A 21,024-nucleotide genomic window follows, 5' to 3' on the forward strand; every position below is an offset into this window, starting at 1 on the left:
TCGAGAGCGTAGCTTGCTTTTATTGGGAAAGGAATATGGACCTTTTTCTTAATGTTAGGACCCTGCTCCCCTCCTCTCTTTTATCACTGCTTGCACTAAGGATCTACTCAGAGCAGACACTGATTGTGCTTAGCCTTCCCAAATTGTCTTTACCCAGAATGCTCACGTTTGGAAATCACCCCTTCCCAGACCAAACGTTTCACCTGCTCGAGTTGGTGGGTACATGGCTGCAAGTCTTGTTTTATAACACATGTGCCAAAGATTTCTTGGTTCCTTGGCCTGACTTTGTTTCTTTTCCATTGTAGTCACTGGACTCAGCTATGGTGGTGTAAGTGGCACAGATACTGAACAAAGGACTTCCAGTGACCACACTTACGTTTCATCTACTTTCACCAAAGGAGAACGTGCATTACTCTCCATTACAGATAATGGTTCATCCTCAGACACTAGTGAGAGCTCAACTTCTTATATTAAGATCTCAGACTCTCCCTACTTAGACTACACTTCTGCTCAGATGCAGACTGAGAGAAATAACATCTCATCCTATGATGGAGAATATGCTCAGTCCTCCACTGAGTCACTGGTTCTGGGTACATCCAACCTTCCACACTACTCATCCACCATTAATATGCCAAATACCTTGGTTCTTCTGGATGCCAGGACTGAATCTATTGGTGACTCATCTTCTTCAGGGTCCCCTTTGCCTCTGCCCTCAGTGTCACAATCACACCAGTTGGACTCATCAACCTTACCATCAACCAGGGCCTTTACACATCAACTGAAGTCTACCTCGGAGCCCTCTACACCTTTGGCTTCCTCAACACCACCTTTACCAATGGAATCTACCCATATCCCACTTTCTGTCTCACAAACAGCCTTATCACATTCATCTTCAATTCCAGTTCTACCTGGAGTGAGGGAGACACCTGTGACTTTAGTTCAGACATCAACAGTAGCATCATCCTTAGCAATTTCTCATAGTAGTCAAACAGCAGACCCCAAGAATCAGAGCACCCAAGAGAAAATCATCACAGAAGGAAAGTCACCAAGCCTGGTGTCTGTGCCTACAGAGTCTACCAAAGTTGTAACAGTGAGCTCTCCTTCAGGGGTTCCTTTGCCCCCAGCCTTAACAGAATTCTCCACCAACCCAACCCTTCCAGCCATGAGCACCAGTTTAGTCCAGATGTCTTCAGCATTGACAGCCACCACTCTTCAGTCTGGTCACCCTTCTGTGACTAGTCCCAGCACCCTATCAAACAAAGAAACTCTGGTCCCTGACCTTGTAACTGTACATACTACATCTGGAAGACAGCTCTTGCCAACCCATCCTGAAACTCGAGTGCCACAAATCTCAACAGAAGGTGCGGTCACAACAGAAAGAAACCAAGTACATATAGATGATACCACAAGATTGATCCCTGTGACCAGTGTACCTACATCAGCAAAAGAATCAACCACAAAGCTTGACATGGACGCATACAGCCCACCCTTACATTTCCTCAGAACATCTCCTCAAACCACAGATGTTTCTACAGCTAAAGAGTTGACTGCTAAATCTACAACCTTTACTGCTCAGAGCACCACACAGTCACTAATAGCATTGCCACTTCCAACCTCAGGTAGAGTGCATCTTATAAATACATGTTGATTGCTAAACCCTGTCAAACACTGAGAATTCCATGGGCTTGGGATTCAAATGAATATGGGGCATTGGCTTGTATTTGAATAACTTCGGGGGGGGGTTTTGGTTTGGTTTTGTGGTTGTTAATTTTTTTGTGCTAGTGTTCATGAGGTATATTATTTACTTACATAGGTGATACGCTTTTATAGATGATTTGGGGTCATATTTAAAGTAGAATATTACCATAGTTAGGTTAGCCCGTTTTCAGAATTATTCTTTTGGAATGAGGACTCTTGACTTTGTCTTCCTTTTCTTTCTCCCATTGCTTCCTTTATTGCAGATGATGGCTTCATAACTAGAATGTGACACTACCAACTACAATAGGATAAAACAGAGTTCTGGACATTGCTCTTGGGGTTGCCAGTCCAAGATGACATTGAAGTCTTTGTGTCATAATGGTTTATGAATTTATGTAGGGCACATTTTTACATTATATAAAGAGAAGAGGACATTGTAGTGCTCAGCTCTAGTCCTTTTCTAAATGATATATGAAAGCTTAGTTACATTTGGAGATTTTTGGGTAAAAGTTACTATGTTTTTTTTGTGGGTTTTTTTTGTTGTTGTTGTTGGAGTTGAACTCCATAGGAGTTTATAGGAGTTGAACTCAGGGCATGGGAGCTGACCCTGAGCTCTTTTGGTTAAGTGCTGTACACTTTGAGCCACAGCACCACTTCTGGTTTTCTGGTGGTTAATTGGAGAAGAGAATCTCATGGACTTTTCTGCCTGGGCTGGCTTCGAACTAGGATCCTCAGATCTCACCCTTCTGAGTAGCTAGGATTATTACAAGCATAAGCCACCAATGTCCAGCTACTATGATTTCAATATAGAAAGTCCAGGAGAAAGGCAAAATATCATAGATACACATATACACAGTACAGTAAATCTTGCCACATGTGTAATTGAAATGGTCATTGATTCAAGTAGAACTTTCTGAGTAGCATAAGGGCAATATAATCATCAATTCTGAACTGGATAACCTGTATACTGCATTTGCTTGAACCAGTTCTCATATTCAAGGATCCAGCTGTCTAACACTTATATATAGTCACAAACTAAAACCAAACCAATACCTAGTCTTATTGCCATGTCTTCTGAACCTCTTGGGACCCAGTTTTAGTAGTGTGCATTTTCAGGGGAAGTAAACAGAAGTAAGCAAGACTCAAATATTAGCTCAGAGAAATAAATATTTACCTAGAGCTGTCTTTACATTATCCGTGTGATTAACTCTTGTTATTCCTGGTGTGTTTTTAGTTAACAGCTGTGCCACAAATCCTTGCCTTCACAATGGTGAATGCATTGAAGATGTCACTGATCACGGTTACCGATGTGTGTGCCCACCTTCCTGGCAAGGGGACAACTGCAGTGTGGGTAAGAGAAAACGAAATGGTACATTGTCTCATTGGATTATTCATTCAGTAAGCTTCTTATCTCTTCCAATATGTGGAAGAATATACCTTTAAATTAATGCTCTGCTTACTTTAGAGCTACTGCCATGCCCTTACTAAGGCACCAACAGACTTCCTGATCTGGATCCATTCTTCAGGTTCCTTCTCCCTCTACTCGTCTACACTGGAGGACCTATAGCTCCCTAAGGATACAGGCACATTTGTGCTGTTGGCATTTACTGTGCTGGTGCCTATCCTGGAATTACCCCCACTTAAAAGTCCTTCTAGTCTTAGTCTGGATGTTATTTGAAACTGCCCATAAGTGCCCAAAGTCTACTACTTTCTCTGTATATCCAAATAATGCCTTGTATTTATAGTTAGTTGTGTATGTGGTTGTCTCTGACTCAGTGTAGTCAATCCCTTGAGGACAGTGGTGATCTCTTACTCATCTTTGGGACTGCACTGCACCTAGTGTCATTAGATCCTTGGTAAGTACTTACTATACTGGATGTCTGCCACAGACTCAATATGGTCTTGATTTTTCTCCTCTGTAGATGTAGATGAATGCCTCTCAAACCCCTGCCCACCCCTGGCCACATGCAACAATACTCAGGGATCTTTTGTCTGCAGATGCCCAGTTGGGTACCAGCTGGAAAAAGGAGTATGTAATTTAGGTAAGACAGTCTACCTTAGAATTTGTTCTGTATCACAATGCATTTAATAAAATTACACGTATTATTTACTTCCTAATCATAAATACTTGTCCAAGAGGTAAAGCTAAGAAATAGAGGAAGAAGACATTTCTTACTATCTCCTATTATTGGAGCTATACATCTTTGTATTTTTAATGTGCATTATGTTTTTAATTTGAATGATATATTTTTGTAAACTTTATATCTTAAATGTCCTCCTGTATTATAAAAATATTATAGAGATTTTTTGTTAACGTAGGCCTTCATGCTTGCTCAGCTTTCTTGTGAGGCTGGCACTCTATCACTTGAGCCAGGTCTCTAGCCTGGCTGTTTTGCTGGTTATTTTGGAGATGGAGTCTCATAGACTTTTTTTGCCCAGCTAGCTTAAACTATGATCCTCTAGATCCCAATATCCTGATTATAAGCATGACCCACTGGCATCCAGTTTATGCCATCCAGTTTATGCAAATATCTTAATGACTACATACACAATATGCTATCATTTGTGTATAACCTTATTAACTAATCTATTCTGTAGTTAAGGAGAAAAAAACTAAAGGATATTCTAACTATAGTTTTTTTCTATAATGTCCATCTTTTTTTTTACATTAACAACATTTGTTGTACAATGTTTCATTGTGTGGAATTTCTACACAAATATTCAATATGAATATCCCATCAACTTCTCTCCCATCCCACTCCCCCTTCTTAAAACAATAGCAACAGGTTTCATTGTTTCATTTTCAAAAATGCCAATAAACTACTTTGACCATACTCATCTTAATTCACCCTTTCTGTTAGCTCTTTTTCCTCCCACTAGTGTCCATACCATCAGGTCCTGTTTCATTTTCCTATTATTCATTTTCTTACTTTCTTTTCAGTGTGCATTTCACCAAAGGTTTCACTGTGGCATTTCAGTTGTGTATAAATTATGTTTTGCTCAAAATAGTCCTCTCTGGTGCTGTGTTTGTTTTTTTGCTTATTTTCTAAAAAGTGTTTTAGAGGGAGAAAAGAAAATCAAATCCAGATTGTCTAATCATATTCATACCTCCTTTCTTCCTCTCCTCTTCCCTCCCTTCCTCATCCTCGGGTCTGAACTCAGGGCCTGGGTACTGTTCCTGAACTTCTTTTGCTCAAGACGAGCACTTTGCCACTTGAACCACAGCTCTACTTTCGGCTTTTTGGTAGTTTATTGGTAGTTTATCTCATGGACTTTCCTGCCCAGACTGGCTTTGAACCACAATCATCAAATCTCAGCCTCCTGAGTAGCTAAGATTACAGTTGTGAGCTACTGGTGCTGAGGTCATTCTTTACATTTAAAAAAAAAAAAATCTTCATGTTGTTACCCACAGGCTAATACATTTCAACCAAGCCACTACTGTAATTGTATAGTAGGCTGTCTGTCATATTTTGTTCCTAGTTTGGTAAATTCATGAAGCTTGTTGATTTTAAACACAAACTTTTTTATCCTTAAGGCTAAAAAGGAGATAGACAAACCAACTGAAAACTGAGGCCCTTGTCCAACTGCTAAATAGTCAAGTTTTTATAAGTTCTTTGTATTTTACAGCAGTGTGTTAATTTATAAGAGCTTTTTTAGAAAGGGGTAACAAGTTCAACAAGAATTGTACTCACTGCCTTACATATGTAACTGTAGCCCCTCTGTACATCACCTTGACAATTAATAATAATAATAGTTTTCATCTATACTGGGCATGGTCCTTGATAAGATGCTAAATTTAATATGAGAAATAGAATTTCTATGCTGGATAAGGAAATTGTCAGGTAACATGACTCATCTTGAGTCATCTTAAATTGCCCAGTATGGTACTTAACACACAAAAACTGCTCAGTGAATACTTTTTTGAGAGCTAATGTCCTTTGAAGGCATTATCTGCATGGATTATTATTACCTGTAGGTGGGAGGAACTTTTTAAGGACGCGTGGCACCCTACTAAAATAACAGTTGAATTTTGAAAGTTGTTTTAAAATACAAGAATTGAACAATATTTTAAGATGAATAATCTAGAAATGTAGGTATCAGTCAAAATCAAGAATTATTCTAATAATGTACTTGCATTTGGATAACCTGTTTCATTTAGACATACTCTATTAAGAAATTAGCTAAGAATTTCTAGTTTTGTTTGGGTTCCTTTAATAGTTTTTGTGTTCTTTTTGTTCTTTTGTTTATTTCGTTTTGAGTCAGGGTCTCACTAGATAACCCTGGCTGAGCTCTACCTCATGATCCTCCTGCCTCAGCCACTTGCACTAGATTCAAATGCCTGGTTTCTTTTTTTTTCTTTTATTTCCTTTAAGAAGTTGTACAAGCCGGGCGCTGGTGGCTCACGCCTGTAATCCTAGCTACTCAGGAGGCTGAGATCTGAGGATCCCGGTTCAAAGCCAGCCCGGGCAGGAAAGACCGTGAGACTCCTATCTCCAATAAACCACCAGAAAACCGGAAGTGGCGCTGTAGCTCAAGTGGTAGAGCGCTCGCCTTGAGCTGAAGAGCTGAGGGACAGCGCCCAGGCCCAGAGTTCAAGCCCCACGACTGACAAAAAAAAAAAAAAAAAAAAAAAAGAAGTTGTACAAAGGAGTTGCCATTTAACAAGACAGTTTATTATTACAATATATCTTGATCAGTGTCACCCCATTCAGCGTTCTCACCCATCCCTCTCTTACATTGGATTCTTGACTGCATTTTCTTCCTCTTCTCCTCTTCCTTTATCTACCTCTTCCCTCTTTACTCCACCCCATCACTTTTGAGTACCTGCTTCCTGGTGTATTTTGCTGCACTTTGGTTTTATTGGCAAGGTGAGAAAACAGAGAAGCCACATTTTGAGAGGTCGAATTAGGAGGGTATTAGAAAGCAAGTGACCACAGGCAGATTCTTGTTGCAAAAATCTGAAGCCCTGAGAATACACTTACCACTGTCAGAAAACTGAGCATGAGAGCTGGAAAGGGGAGAAGAAGCAGGAAAACAATATCGACATACCAGATCAGTTCCAGTGGAGAGTTGAAGCAGAATGCCATGGTGACTGGAGAAGAGACAGGACACACCTGTGCCATAAGAGCTTTCCATTTCTTTACAAATGGTACAGTATCATTCTTTCTAATGGATGAATCATCCATTGAGGGCCATCTGTGCTGATTCCATACCTTGGCTATGCTGAAATAAGCATGGCTGTATTGGTGGGTTTACTGTATTCTATTAATCTTTTGGGTAAATGCCCAGGAGTAGAATTGCTGGATCATAGGGTAGTTCATGTTTATTTTTTGAGAACCTCTATACTGTTTCCCAGAGTGGTTGAACAAGTTTACATTCCCACCAGCAGTATATTAGAGTTCCTCTTGGCCTCATCCTCACCAGCATCTGTTATTGTTTGTTTTCTTGATAATAGACATTCTAACTGGCTGAGATGGAATCTTCATTGTTTTGATTTGCATTTCCTTTATGGCCAGAGATGTTGAACATGTCTTTCTGTGTTTATTGTCCATTTTTACTTCTGAGAAACATTAGGGCTCTTGGGCACAGGTAGGAATTTTCTGAGTAAAGATCCAGAAGCACAGCAAATCAAAGAAAGACTTGATAAGTAGGACTACATCAAACTGAAAAGTTTCTGATTGCAAAGGATAGAACCAAGAAGCTAAAAAGACAGCCTACAAAATGGGAGAAGGTTTTTCCAGCTATACATTAGACAATACCTAATATCCAGTGAACTTAAAAATTAAACCCTCAAAAAACCAACAACCAAGCTGGGTGCCACTGGCTAACACCTATAATCCTAGCTACTCAGGAGGCTGAATATGAAGATCACAGTTCAAAGCCAGCCCAGGCAGGAAAGTCTGTGAGACTATCTCCAATTAACTACCAGAAAACCAGAAGTAGTGCTATGGCTCAAAGTGGTAGAGCGCTATCCTTGAGCAAAAAATCTCAGGGACAGCTCCCAGGTCATGAGTTCAAGCCCCATGGCAAGCACGCGCACACACACACACACACACACGCACGCACGCACGCACGCACGCACCAACAACCCCGCCCCCCCAACAACCCAATTAATAAATGCGCTCATTTGCTAAGGAGAATCTTCTCAGAAGAAGTAAAAATGATCAATAGACACATCAAATGCCTGGCTTCTAATGCCTTGGGCCATACCTATGGCTATGAGCTTCAATTTCATCTATAAAGTCAAAAAGCGGTATCATTTAACATTAACGTTGGTCTTCAAACTCTTAGACTAGATTGAAAGCTATGAAAATAAACTACCCTTAATACAAAGTAATAATATAATTATGAATCTCTCAAAAATTAATCTAGCTGGTATAGAGAAATTTGAAGTACAACTCTTTTCCACAATTATGTAACTGCAAGCATAAAAATACAAATGTCTTCAGAGAAATCCCTGCCTGGAAAGAGAGCAGGGTTTAGGAAGAGACTGATAATCTTTCATGATGAAAATCTAACATCTGTCATGTTTGTGTACCTAATGTTTATACTAGTGATGTATCTCTATATGTAGGGTCTGGGTAAGAAGCTACTCTATGTGAGGTAAAGATGAACTGGTTGGGTAACTGTTCTGGAAGCCTGTGTGCCACATCTCACAAGGTAGCACAGATTTAGAGGAGAGCAGCTCCATTGTGTTAACAATCATCTTTCCCTTTTCAAGTCATTTAGCTTCATTGTTCATAAACATCAGAGGAACATGCAAATTAGAACATGCTGAAATGCTTTTATTTGTCCAAAATGTTTTCAAAGAGCTCCATGCTGCTCAGAAAGAGTCCTAAGCAGCTGGCTTCCCTGAACTGTGGAACAAGCAAAAAGATGTTAAATAAGGATTAAGGGCTTTAGACAGCTAACTAGAAGATGTTAAATGTTTTCCCTAGCTCATTTGTGGGCCTTTTTCTTAATTCCACATGCAAGCTTCCCATGAAATAGCAGCTTCATGGACTTCTGTGTTTTGGGTTATTTTTCTTCTGTCCAGAAGGAAAGATAAGAATTTAATATAATGGAAGATAAGAGCCAGATATAAAGCAGGCTGTGCTAATTTTTGGTTGTCTGCCCATTTATAAGCCCCATTCCCCTCAGGCCCAATCAGCACAAATTGGTGTTAACTAGAATCTTATTTTATGAGTGAAATGGACCTTGAAAATAGGGCTGCTTTTTTTTTTTCATTTCTGAACCCAACAGTGTCTTGAATATGGATTGCTTTCATTATGTGGCTTATAATCATGAAGTCTGGCAGCCCCCTAGAGCATAAGCCCATGACAAATGTTTGGCAAATTTCTGAGTAATTCTTTGGTTATCTTCAGAATAACAGATATCTCAGGGGCAGAGGCTATAGTGAAAACTTCTTTAAAGGTATATGCATATGAATTTGAATGTTGATTTTGGCTGGATGATCTTTCTTAGGAACTTACCTGATTTGTAGAAGTCTCTTTTATCGATGATAAAATAGACATTTCCTGTGAACAAGAATAAAGGGGGTTCCTTGAAGATGGCTTTAATGAGGAAGGAAACTGAAGCACCTCCTTGAATTCAAGGGCTTAACTTTGTTAAAAGACTGGGAAATAAGTGCTTTCCTTGGTTTAAAGTCTTATAAGGCTGACAAGCAATTTTAGTGTGCTGTGCCATTAGCTCCTCCCTTCCTGTTAGGTTTATGTTGTTTAAGCCAACACATCTTCTTTGCTACATTGTCACTGAGCATCTATTACATGATGACTATTTGAGGGGCATAAAGAAGACTTCTTCCAGCAGCACTTGCAAATACACAAAAAGTCGTAGGAATCTCCCTCACAAAGGTTCACTCAATCTTAAGCTCCCTTTGCCAGGGGATCCTTTTGTTGTATTTCTAGAATCTAGAAGAGGCACAGGGCAGTTGAGATTGTTCTGCAGGGAAACTAAATGTAGCTAGGCCAGAGGTAACACATAGCCATACATAAGTTGATCTGTTGTGTGGCCTAACACATATTATTTTCATTTCCAGTTAGAACCTTCGTGACAGAGTTTAAATTAAAGAAAACTTTTTTCAATACTACTGTGGAAAAACATTCAGACCTACATGAAGTAGCAAGTGAGATCACCAAAACGGTGAGTTTCCTGAAAGGCCTGTTCATACTAGTCCTTTGGTTCCAAGATAGAGTCATTCAAAGCTGGGAAGTGCTTAGGGTCTCCCATACCCATATTTCCAGGGCTCCTTTCCTTTATGTTTGGAAAGGAGACTTCATAAAATTAAAAAGCCTTGGAAACAGAAGTAAAGTATTAAGACCTTGTGGTATCCAGAAGTATTTCTTTAGGTGCATCATCACATGCAGTTTTTTCTGTTACGGTGTTTCTTTTCCATATGCATAGGTATAACCATGGCTAGATAACCTGCACCAAGGAGTGTGGGTAAGAGGAAAGAACCACAGAATCTTAGTGTCCTGTCTGCTGTTGATCTGCAGTGTGAATTTCTCACTGTGTTTGAGGATATTGGGGAAAGTGACCCACTTTTTTTTTCCTCAAAGGAATGCTAGAAGCTTAACATTAATCCTGATTATCAGGGACTTAAGAACTCACTGTATAGATTATCTAGGTCCTTTAACTCTACTCCCTACTCCCTTGCCATTTTTTAGTATGGGATTTGAGATCAGGGCCTCAAACTTGGTAAATACTTACTCTACCTTTTGAACCATTCTCCGTGCCTTTTTGCATTGGTTATTTTCAACTTTTGAACCATTCTCAGTACCTTTTTGCATTGGTTATTTTCAAGATAGGGTCTCACTTTATGCCCCAGCCCAGCCATCCTATTTGTGCTTCTGTTTGTTGGTAGGATGCAGGCGTACACCATTATGCCCAGCTATTGATTAAGATAGAGCCTTGTAAACTTTTATATTCAGGCTGGACTCAGCCCATCATCCCTCAATCTCTGCTTCCCAAGGAGCTAGGCTATCACAGTGCCAGGCTAGGCTACTCCTTCCCTCTTTTCCTGTTTTTTTTTTTGTTGTTGTTGTTGTGTTTTTTTAATTGGGAAAATGAAAAACAATTGACAGTCAAAATCAGATAATTCATCTTGTTTTCAACTACTACCCAAGTGTTCAGAAAATTAAGATTTGCTACTAATTGACTTGGGGTGAGGATGATATTTAGAAGTTGAACTTAGGGCTTCACACTTGCCACATAGCCACTCCAGATGCCCAGACTAATTGATTTCAAATTTCTATTTTACTTGCTCTTTATAAGTTAGAGTTGGTATATTAGCTATGAATTATGTTCCTATAGGACTGTGAATTTTATTTGTGTAAGGGACAGTCTAATTTCATTTTTTTATCTAGTAAGCTTCTACTCTGTGACAGGGCCCATGCCAGCTAGCTCACTCCCATATGATCTTTGTAGATGACACACTGGCAAGTTCTAGAAGCTACTGATATCACCTAATCTCTACAGAGCAGGTGCACAGTTGGGGAACAGTCTACTAAGTCACCTTTACTACCAATACCTATTGCAAGTTCGAGGACCCCTAAGACCATTCTGTTTCAGTAATTCACCTGAATGATCCACTGAACTTACTGAAAGCTATTATCTGTCATGGTTGGCTTTATTGCAGCAAAAAGATTACAGGTTAAAATCAGACAAATGGCTGGGTGCTGGTGGCTCACACCTGTAATCCTAGCTACTCAGGAGGCTGAGAGATCTGAGAATTGCAGTTCAGAGCCAGCGTAGGTAGGAAAGCCCATGAAACTCTTACCTCCAATTAACCACCAGAAAACTGGAAGTGGCTCTGTGGCTTACGAGGTAGAGTGCTAGCCTTGAGCTGAAGAGCTGAGGGACAGCACCCAGGCCAGAGTTCAAGCCCCACGACCTACAAAAAAAAAAAAGACAAATGAAGATATGCCGGGAACTGAGTCCATGATGGTTCTACATGCAGAGCTTCTAGTTGTTCTTTCCCTGTGGAATTATGGACAGTGGTAATGTTTCTCAGCAACAGTGAATGATAATATCATGTGACATGTTGCCAACATGGAGCTTACTTGAGTGAGTGTTGGTTGGTATTTGAAACCTTTGTTTGGCCTCTGTCACATAGGCAAAGTTGACCGCTCATGTGGCTGAGCACGTACTGCTTTACCCAAAACCCCTACAACATATCACGTTATTATATTTTATGGCATGGTCTAGGGTCCTTATGCGTTTTTATCAGGCAGAATACTTCAGGGCTTAGAAATTATCTTGCTAGCTGGTGGCTCACACCTGTTATCCTAGCTACTCAGGAGGCTGAGATCTGAGGATCACAGTTCCAAGCCAGCCTGGGCAGGAACTTCTGTGAGACTCTTTTTGTTTTATTTTTTATTTTTTTTTGTCAGCTGTGGGGCTTGAACTCTGGGACTGGGTGCTGTCCTGAGCTCTTTAGCTCAAAGCTAGCGCTCTACCACTTGAGCCACAGCTCTACTTCCAGTTTTCTGGTGGTTGATTGAAGATAAGAGTCTCACAGACTTTCCTGCCCGTGCTGGCTTTGAACCATGATCCTCAGATCTCAGCCTCCTGAGTAGCTAGGATTACATGTGTGAGCCACCAGCACTCAGTTCCGTGAGACTCTTATCTCTAATAAACCACCAGAAGTAGCACTATGGCTCAAGTGGTAGAGTGCAGGCCTTGAGCTGAAGAGCTCAGGGACAGCACTCAGGCCCAGAGTTCAAGCCCCATGACTGACAAAAAAAAAATTATTTTGGGCATAACCTCTCTTTGGGCAAGGTTAAATTCTTTACTGTTTATGTCAACTAGCCCTGTGCCAAATATTGTCATTCCACTACTGCTTGACTACGCTGTATAGCTAGATACTTCCTTCCAAGTTAAAGTTAGTCTATAGGGATTTAGAACCCAATGCAGAGGTATAGTCTCACATTATAAAAAGTGCAGTGACTTGATTGACTTAGTTGTTTTTTGTCTTGTTGGGTTTTTGGTTTCTTTTTTTGCCCAGTATTACCATATAACTTATTGGTGATGTGACATACCTTGTCCCAAGAAACAATGAGAAATAAGCAGCAGCTAGGAAACTCACTCAGAGTCTTTTCCAAGATGTCCTTCCATTCAGCAATACCTGGAAAAGTTAATAATGAAATAAGAATGATGAATCTTTGCTATTAGACTAAAGCAATGTTGTAAAAAGCCTTTGATAGCATTCTGTGCTTGACTTCATCTTTTGAAGAGTCAGAGAGCTTTGAGACATTGTCTTTGAAGACAGATGGGTCTTCATGGACAAGATACTGAGACCCACTATGCTCCAAAGAAGAGATCTCTAGCCACAGTGATAGAAGAAAGGATGAGGAAGCAGGCATGATAACTTTATTCTCTGATCACTCTGAGAACACAAAGCAGGCACAGGGAGAAGTAGCTTTTAATTTGTTTTCAACAAAAGGGCCCTTGACCCATGTGATATAATTTCTCATGGAAAGCCTTTTTGGGGAAGACCTATCTTTGAGTGAGGTCATTGTAGATTATGAGGGGATCTGTGTGGGCTCAGCAGACCTGGGAGAGCCAGAAGAAGCTGTGCCTTCAGCGAACTTGTTCACTATGCAGCTTCCAAATACACAGTTGCTCCTTGGTGTTTTGAAACCCTGGGTCTTAGGAGAGATCTGCTCCTTTGAAGATGTTTTGCATCCTTAGTGCTGTTCTGAACATCACTTCCTGCCAAGATTTCCCCACTAATTTACTCTATCTCTCTGTTCCTTTGTACTCAGCAAACAACAAAAAGACATTTGAAAAGAGACATTGGTTCTGTATAAAGCTGCCTGCTGATAACTTGATGGCTGGAAAAATGCCTATTTTATCCTGAAATAAGGAATCAGTTTTTAGTCCAAGGCTTTTGTCTATCAGTTAATGACAGTCCTGTTCTTCTTTGCAGTTAAATGTGTGTTTTTCAACATTACCTGGTTATATCCGATCTACAGTTCATGCTTCTAGGTAAGAAATAGAATTATATTTGCTTTTGAACCAGCCTGTGGAAGCGGGGGCTGCTGGGCTCTATTTTGACCAAACCACTGGGTAATCCAGGACCAAGGTCACTGGACCTTTATGCCCTCATATTCCCTCACTGGAGAATGGCAATGACAGTTAATTTCCAAAATCCCTGAGGACCGAATGCCATTTTAGGTTAACTAAAATCTCACAAACTTTTCCCTTAGGGACTCTAGTGTGGTGGTGATCTCAGTGCAAGCCATGTTTTCCCTGGCCTCTAACGTGACACTGTTTGACCTGGCTGATGGGATCCAGAAATGTGTCAACTCCTGCAGGTCCTCTGCTGAGGTCTGCCAGCTCTTGGGGTCTCAAAGGAGGATCTTTAGAGGTAAGAGAGGAACTTTCCCTTATAGTCAGGCACAAGCCTAGAGACAAACATAAGACATTCAGAAATCAGGCCCAGGAAAGCTCACACAGGAGCTTGTACTTGGAATGATTGTGAAACACAAAGCTTCATGACACACAGGCACACAAGGTTTTTGGTTTTTCTGGTTTGTTTGTTTTTTTTTTTCAAAAATTTTTATTGTGATTAAGTGGTTACATAATTTCCCAAATTTCACAGTATTGTGGGATAGTGATGCTTAGTTAAAGTCACAAACACATTCTAACTTTCATGGGGCAAATTGTCTATTGTGGTCTATAACATTTATGAGTTCTATGAGCTTTGACAATACAGTTATTTCTTCCACATTGGGTGATATGTACATTTCTTCTTTTTTGCGGGGGAGGAGGTCTGGTCGTGGGGCCTGATCTCTGGGCCTGGGCGCTGTCCCTCAGCTCTTCAGCTCAAGCCTAGAGCTCTACCACTTGAACCACAGCGCCACTTCCGGCTTTTTTCTTTTTGCTTATGTGGTGCTGAGGAATCGAACCCAGGGCCTCTTGCATGCAAAGCAAGCGCTCTATCACTGAGCCACCTTCCCAGCCCCTGTACATTTCTTTTGTTTTGCATAGCATCAGCTGTTCCCTCTTTCCCACTTGTTCCCTCCCTCCCATCACTGCCATTGAGTTGCTTAGTTTGTTTTGATCAATGTCCAGTGCAGCTGATGGGTCCCACTGTTATATGTTTTTCCCTGATGCCCTCTAGTTCTGTGTCGTCCTCCTGGTTTCCTTCCGGTGTGCACATGCATACCATGTATGTGATCAGCAGCATGGGGTTATTTAGTAGTGATTTGACCAGATGAGTGGAAGTCCTTTGTTTCTTAAGTCTTATTAATTTTGTCATATCACCTTATATTTTAGATTTAACATCCACTTATCAGGGAGACCATGTGCTGTTTATCTCTTTGCTCTTAGCTTACCTCGCTCAACATGATTCCTTCTAGCTCCATCGATTTCCCTGCAAATGCCATTATTTTGTCCTTTCTAATGGCTGCATAATATTCCATTGTGTATAGATACCACAATTTTTGGATCCATTCATTTGTGATGGGACATCTGGGTTGTTTCCATATCTTGGCTATTGTGAACAGTGCTACAATAAACATGGAGGTGCATGTGTCCTATATACTGGTTCCTGTTGTTCAGAATAGATGCCTAGAAGTGGTATGACTGGGTCATAAGGGAGGTCAATCTTTAGCTTTCTGAGGACCCTCCAGACTGCTTTCCAAAGTGGTTGTATAAGTGTACATTCCCACCAGCAGTGTAATAGGGTTCCTCTTTCTCCACATCCCCTCCAGCATTTGTCGTTGGCTGACTTGAGGATGTGGGACATTCTGACTGGGGTAAGGTGGTATCTCAGGGTTGTCTTTATTTGCATTTCCTTCACAACCAGGGATGGTGAACATTTCCTCATGTTTCTTTGTCATTTTTATCTCTTCTTCTGAGAAGTCTCTCTTTAGTTCCCTTGTCTATTTAGTAATTAGGTTTGGGAGGGATTAGTTTCTTGAGTTCCCTGTATATACAGGATGTTAACCCCTTGTCTGATATATTGCTGGTAAATATTTTTTCCCAGTTAGTTGGTTGTCTTTCTAGCTTGGTTGCTATAGCTTTAGCTGTGCAGAAACTTTTTATTTTAAGGTAGTCCCATTTGTTGAGTCTCTCTCCAATTTGTTGTGACCCTGGGACTGTTCAGGAAGTTCCTGCCTGTGCCTGTAAGTTCAAGTGTCTCTCCTACTCTGTCCTGCAGTAGTTTCAGAGATTCAGGTTTGATGTTAAGGTCTTTAATTCATTTTGAGTTGATGTTGGTACATGGTGATAAGCTGGGGTCCACTTTTAGTTTTCTGCGTATGGCCACCCAGTTTTCCCAGCACCAGTAGTTGAAGAGGCTGTGTTTCTTCCACTGTATGTCTTTGGCTCCTTTGTCAAGTATCAGCTGACTGTAGGCATGTGGTTTTATTTCTGGATCTTCTATTCCATTGGTCTTCAGGTCTGTTTTTGTGCCAGGACCATGCTGTCTTTGTTAATATTGCTCTATAGTAGAGTTTGAAGTCTGGCATCAAGGTCCCTCCCATGTTGTCTTTTTTTGCCTAGAATTGTTTTGGCTATTCTAGGTCTTTTGTTGTTCCATATGAATTTTTGGACTGTTTTCTGTATTTCAGAAATGTCGTCATTGGGATTTTAATAAGAATTGCATTGAATTTATATATTAATTTTGGCAGTATTGCCATTTTTACTATATTAAGTCTGCCTATCCAAGAGCATGGAAGGTCTTTCCATTTCCTTGTGTCTTCTATAATTTCTTTCTAGTTTTCATTAAATAGTTCTTTTACATCTTTGGTTAGGTTAATTCCTAAATATTTTATTTTAGGGGGGTTATTGTGAATGGAGTTGCTTCCTTTATTTTCGTCTCTGCTTGTACATTGTCAGTGTACAGGAAGGCAACTGATTTTTGTGGGTTGATTTTGTATCCTCCTACTTTGCCGAAGTGATTTGTAATTTCTAACAGTTTGGGGATGAAGTTTTTGGGATCATGAAGGTATAGTATCATGTCATTTGCAAAAAGGGATAGTTTAACTTCTTTCCCTATGCAGATCCCTTTAATGTCTTTTTCTTTTCTTATTGTCCTAGCTAAGAATTGAAAGACTATATTGAAGAGGAGTGAAGACAGTGGACATCCTTGCCTTGTTCCTGATTTTAGGAGAATTGGTTGTAGTTTTTCCCCATTAAGGATAATATTGGCTATTGGTCTTTCGTCTATGGATTTATTGGTTTAAGGAATATTCCTTCTACTCCTATTTTCTCCAGAGCTTTTAACATAAATGAATGTTGAATTTTATCAAAAACCTTTTCTGCATCTGTGGAGATAATCATGTGATTCTTGACCTTGACTCTGTTGATGTGTTGGATTACATTTATTGATTTACGTATGTTAAACCATCCCTGCATCTCTGGGAAGAAGCCTACCTGGTCCTAGTGTATGATTTTTTTTATGTGTTTCTGGATTCTGTTAGCTAGAATTTTGTTAAGGATCTTTGCATCTGTGTTCATCAAGGAGATTGGTCTGTAGTTCTCTTTTTTTGTTGGGTCTTTGCCTGGTTTGGGGATGAGTGTGATACTGGCATCGTAGAATGAGTTTGGGATAGCTCCCTCCTTCTCTGCTTCTCTGAAGAGCTTGAGGAGTATGGGTATTAGTTCTTCTTTAAAGGTCTTATAGAATTCTGTTGTGAATCCATCTGGTCCTGGGCTTTTCCTTGTTGGAAGACTTCTGATTGCTTCCTGTATCTTGTTGTAAGATATTGGCATACTTAATTGATTGACTTCTTCTTTGCTCAGTTTGAGCAACTTGTTTTTCTCTAAAAATGCATCCATTTCTGCTAGGTTTTCTTTCTTTAGAGAATATAACTTTTGAAAATAGTTCTTTATAATTGTTTGGATATCTTGGGTATTTGTTGTGATTTTCCCGATGGCATCCCTAATCTTGTTAATTTGGGTTTCCTCTCTTCCTTTCATAATTAACTTGCCAGAGGTCTATCAATTTTATTTTTTCAAAGAACCAGCTTTTTGTTTTATTGATTTTATTTATAATTTTCTTTATCTCTTTAATTTCCGCTCTTAATTTGATTATCTGGCTCTGTCTAGTAACTTTAGGTTCCATTTTTTCATGTTTTTCTAGCTGTTTTAATTGCAACATGAGATTATTTACTTGGTCTGTCTCTATTTCTTGATGTGGGCACTGAGGGCGATAAATTTGTCCCTCAGGACTGCTTTTGCTGTGTCCCACAAGTTTCTTTGTGATGTGTCTTCATTTTCATTGAATTGTAGGAACTTTGTAATTTCTTCTCTAATTTCTTGTGTTACCCAGGTGTTGCTTAGAAGTGTGCTGTTCAATTTCCATGTATGATTTCTGCAGTATGCTTTGTTATTAAGAGCTAACTTGATTCCACTGTGGTTGGATAGGATACTGGGGATTATGTCAGCCCCCTTGTATTTGCTTAAGTTCCTTGCATGAACTATGATATGGTCTATTTTGGAGAAAGTTCCATGAGCTGCTGAGAAAAACTGTGTTGTTTTAGGGTGAAATACTCAGTAAATGTAAGTTAGTTCCACTTGAAGTATGGCCTCACTTAATTTGGTAGCTTCTTTGCCAATCCTCTGGTTGGTAGACCTGTCCTTTGGTGAGAGTGGGGTGTTAAAAGTCTCCTAGTGTTATCGTATTGGGATCTATTTTATTCTGTAAGTTTGAGAGTATTTGCTTAACATATTTGGGTGCTCCAATGTTTGGGGAGTATAAGTTGGTAATGGTACTATCCTCCTCTTGGCTTTTTCCCTGTATTAATATGTCACACACAGTTTTGTATGCACATGGCCTTGAAGGCACCTGATCCTTGGCTTTCAACTTCTATTTCTTCTAGATAGTAGGGGTAAGAGGAGAGGCTATATGAGCTGATAGAACAAAGAGAAGCTACTCTTGTTTGCTGTGGATACAGGAACTCAAACATGGAGTGGACATGATTCTAAGTGGCCCCAACCATCATCATGGTTATTACTAAGCAAAATCTTTAAAAAGCATGTGAAGTATTACACTTTCAACTGCCTCAAAAATTATAAGGTCATATAATAAGACTAGAAGAGTGTAGGGCAAAATGCTACCATAGGTGTTAATAATGATGAGGGCTTTCCTGTTCTGTTCTTTTTTAATTTGTTTAAAAATTTTTAATCGTTATTATAAAAGTGATGTACAGAGGGGTTACAGTTACATAAGTCAGGTAATTAATACACTTCTTTTTAGACAATGTCACCCGTTCTCTGGCTTTCTCCCAGTTTTTTCCCTCCTATCCCCACCCATAAGTTCTACAGCTCATTTTCAACACATCTGTTGCTTCTTATCAGACGCTTCTGAGATGCATCTAGGGTAAGGTAAAGGAAGAAAGGGATTAGAGTTAGGAAAGCAGACTTGGATTTTAGGATTGGGGGCGTTTTACATCTATGGTGGGAAAACTATGCTGGAATCAAAATGATTTTTGCAAAGGGGCCAGTCCCACTTGGAGCATCATAAGTGATGAAAGTGGGTTCATTTTACCACATCACTAGAGCTGGCAAAGGATGTAGAATCTAGTCTAAACCTCCATCTGGTAGCCAGATGCTGGATATAAATTAAAGGTATCAGGTTTTGGCACTCTATCTGGTGGTTGATTAAGGACATTTCAATTAGGTCACGATGTTGTAACTGCTGGTTCACAGAGCTTCCCACACGGGCCAGGATATTGCAGAGCTTCAGTTCTGGGTAGTTAACATTTCACTCCAAGATTAGTGCTGGAGGTCAGCTAGTTATGTATTTGAAAAAAATTGGCTAAACTTTTTGCAGTTGAAGGAGCTATCATTTGGGAAATTGGTGTAAAAAAATTCATTGTGCTCACATACATTGTGATGAGAACGAGGCTTTTGAGGTTTACTTTCTGATTTCTCTTGCTGAGGCCCCAAGAGTGCCCATTTTTCCTCCTCAGTGAGGATGCTATCAATTATTTATGGACTACATTCTACACGATCACCGAAATACTTTTTTTTGCCCCCAGCAAATGCTTATGTGCCTTGCAGTTCAAGTGGCTAGATATTTGGATTTATAAAAGTCTATTTATAATGACCCTGTCTATTCTCTTCTTCAGGCTGCTTGGATATAGCTTATAAGAAACTCCTGTGATCATTGCTTCCGTGCTGAGGCCTTCATTCTTTGTTGTTGTTGTTGTTGTTTTTGGGTCTGGTCATGGGCCTGAACTCTGGGCCTGGGCGCTGTCCCTCAGCTCTTCAGCTCAAGGCTAGCGCTCTACCACTTGAGCCACAGCGCCACTTCCGGCTTTTTTTTTCCTGCTTATGTGGTGCTAAGGAATCAAACCCAAGGCCTCATGCATCAAGGCAAGCGCTCTACCACTGAGCCACCTTCCCAGCCCTGAGACCTCATTCTTTACTTTTCTTTTTTGAAGAAAAAAGACAGCTATGCCTAATGGCTGAAAATGGGCTCACTTTCCTGGTTTTCTATTCATGCCTTCTTCAGGTTTTAACCACCATCCAACTTGGTCTCTTGCAAACTTTTCTAAGTGCAAAATAAGTAGACTCTGATTTCTGCACATATGAGTATTTTTTTGGTTTATGGGCAGCACTGGGCTACTCTAGATACCTCCATTGGAAAAGAGAGGTTTTTTTTTTTTTTTTCTCCTTTCAGTTCCTTGCCTTTCAAAGAACTGTAGGTCATGACCTCCAAAAGTTTAGAGACCTTGGAAATCCCCCATGGACTGTCTCAGCCCTAGATTTACTTAAGTGCTCATTGTCTGTTTTGACGGATGTTATGCCTAGGAAAGACTATGGGAATTGTGAACATAGAAAAATCACATCACTGGGCCTAAAATGAAAATGAGATTATGTGTGGTTCTGTTTGATGGATTTGTGCCAGAATGGTCTTTGAGAATTTTTAAGAAACAACTCATAGCTGAGGTGGGACTTATTCTCCTTGCTTTTGCATGAAGCTGCTCTGTGCAGGGAACTATTGGTTTAGCACAGCAATAAACATTTGTGCAAGTAGCCTGGATCAATGAGCAGGATGGAAAGAAAACATGTCATTGGCTTCCAGAAAATATCTAATCAGGCCAGCCAGCTCTGGCTCTGGACAGAGCTGTACAGCCTAGAGAGCTTTACTGTCCTAAAAGTATTAAGGCTAAGGGACTATACAGTTTTCAAAGAGTTTATATGAGGAATTGTGAAGGTTCAGTGCCTCTCTAGTGCCAGCTTTACAGTGTTTGCCTGGTGAGATTTTCCATTTTAAATTCTTTCCCCTTTAAATACAAACTTTTTACAATAAACAAAAGAAATTTTATCACACACACAAACGGGGCTCTGGTTTAGCACGTCAGCTTC

At 40.0% G+C, this 21,024-nt stretch overlaps 1 protein-coding gene across 1 annotated transcript in view; it reads left to right on the forward strand.

Moving 5' to 3' along the window:
- Heg1 (heart development protein with EGF like domains 1) overlaps window positions 1-21,024 on the forward strand; it is a 92,348-nt gene that overhangs the window by 41,836 nt on the left and 29,488 nt on the right. The window contains exons 7-12 of the mRNA XM_070028863.1: window positions 306-1,619; window positions 2,933-3,049; window positions 3,621-3,740; window positions 9,737-9,840; window positions 13,628-13,686; window positions 13,908-14,068. Coding sequence (XP_069884964.1) covers window positions 306-1,619; window positions 2,933-3,049; window positions 3,621-3,740; window positions 9,737-9,840; window positions 13,628-13,686; window positions 13,908-14,068 — 1,875 coding nt within the window. The remainder of the gene's footprint in view (window positions 1-305; window positions 1,620-2,932; window positions 3,050-3,620; window positions 3,741-9,736; window positions 9,841-13,627; window positions 13,687-13,907; window positions 14,069-21,024) is intronic.

Source organism: Dipodomys merriami, unplaced genomic scaffold, assembly GCF_024711535.1.
Source record: "Dipodomys merriami isolate MVZ:Mamm:240054 unplaced genomic scaffold, mDipMer1.0.p SCAF_2, whole genome shotgun sequence".
NCBI lineage: Eukaryota > Metazoa > Chordata > Mammalia > Rodentia > Heteromyidae > Dipodomys > Dipodomys merriami.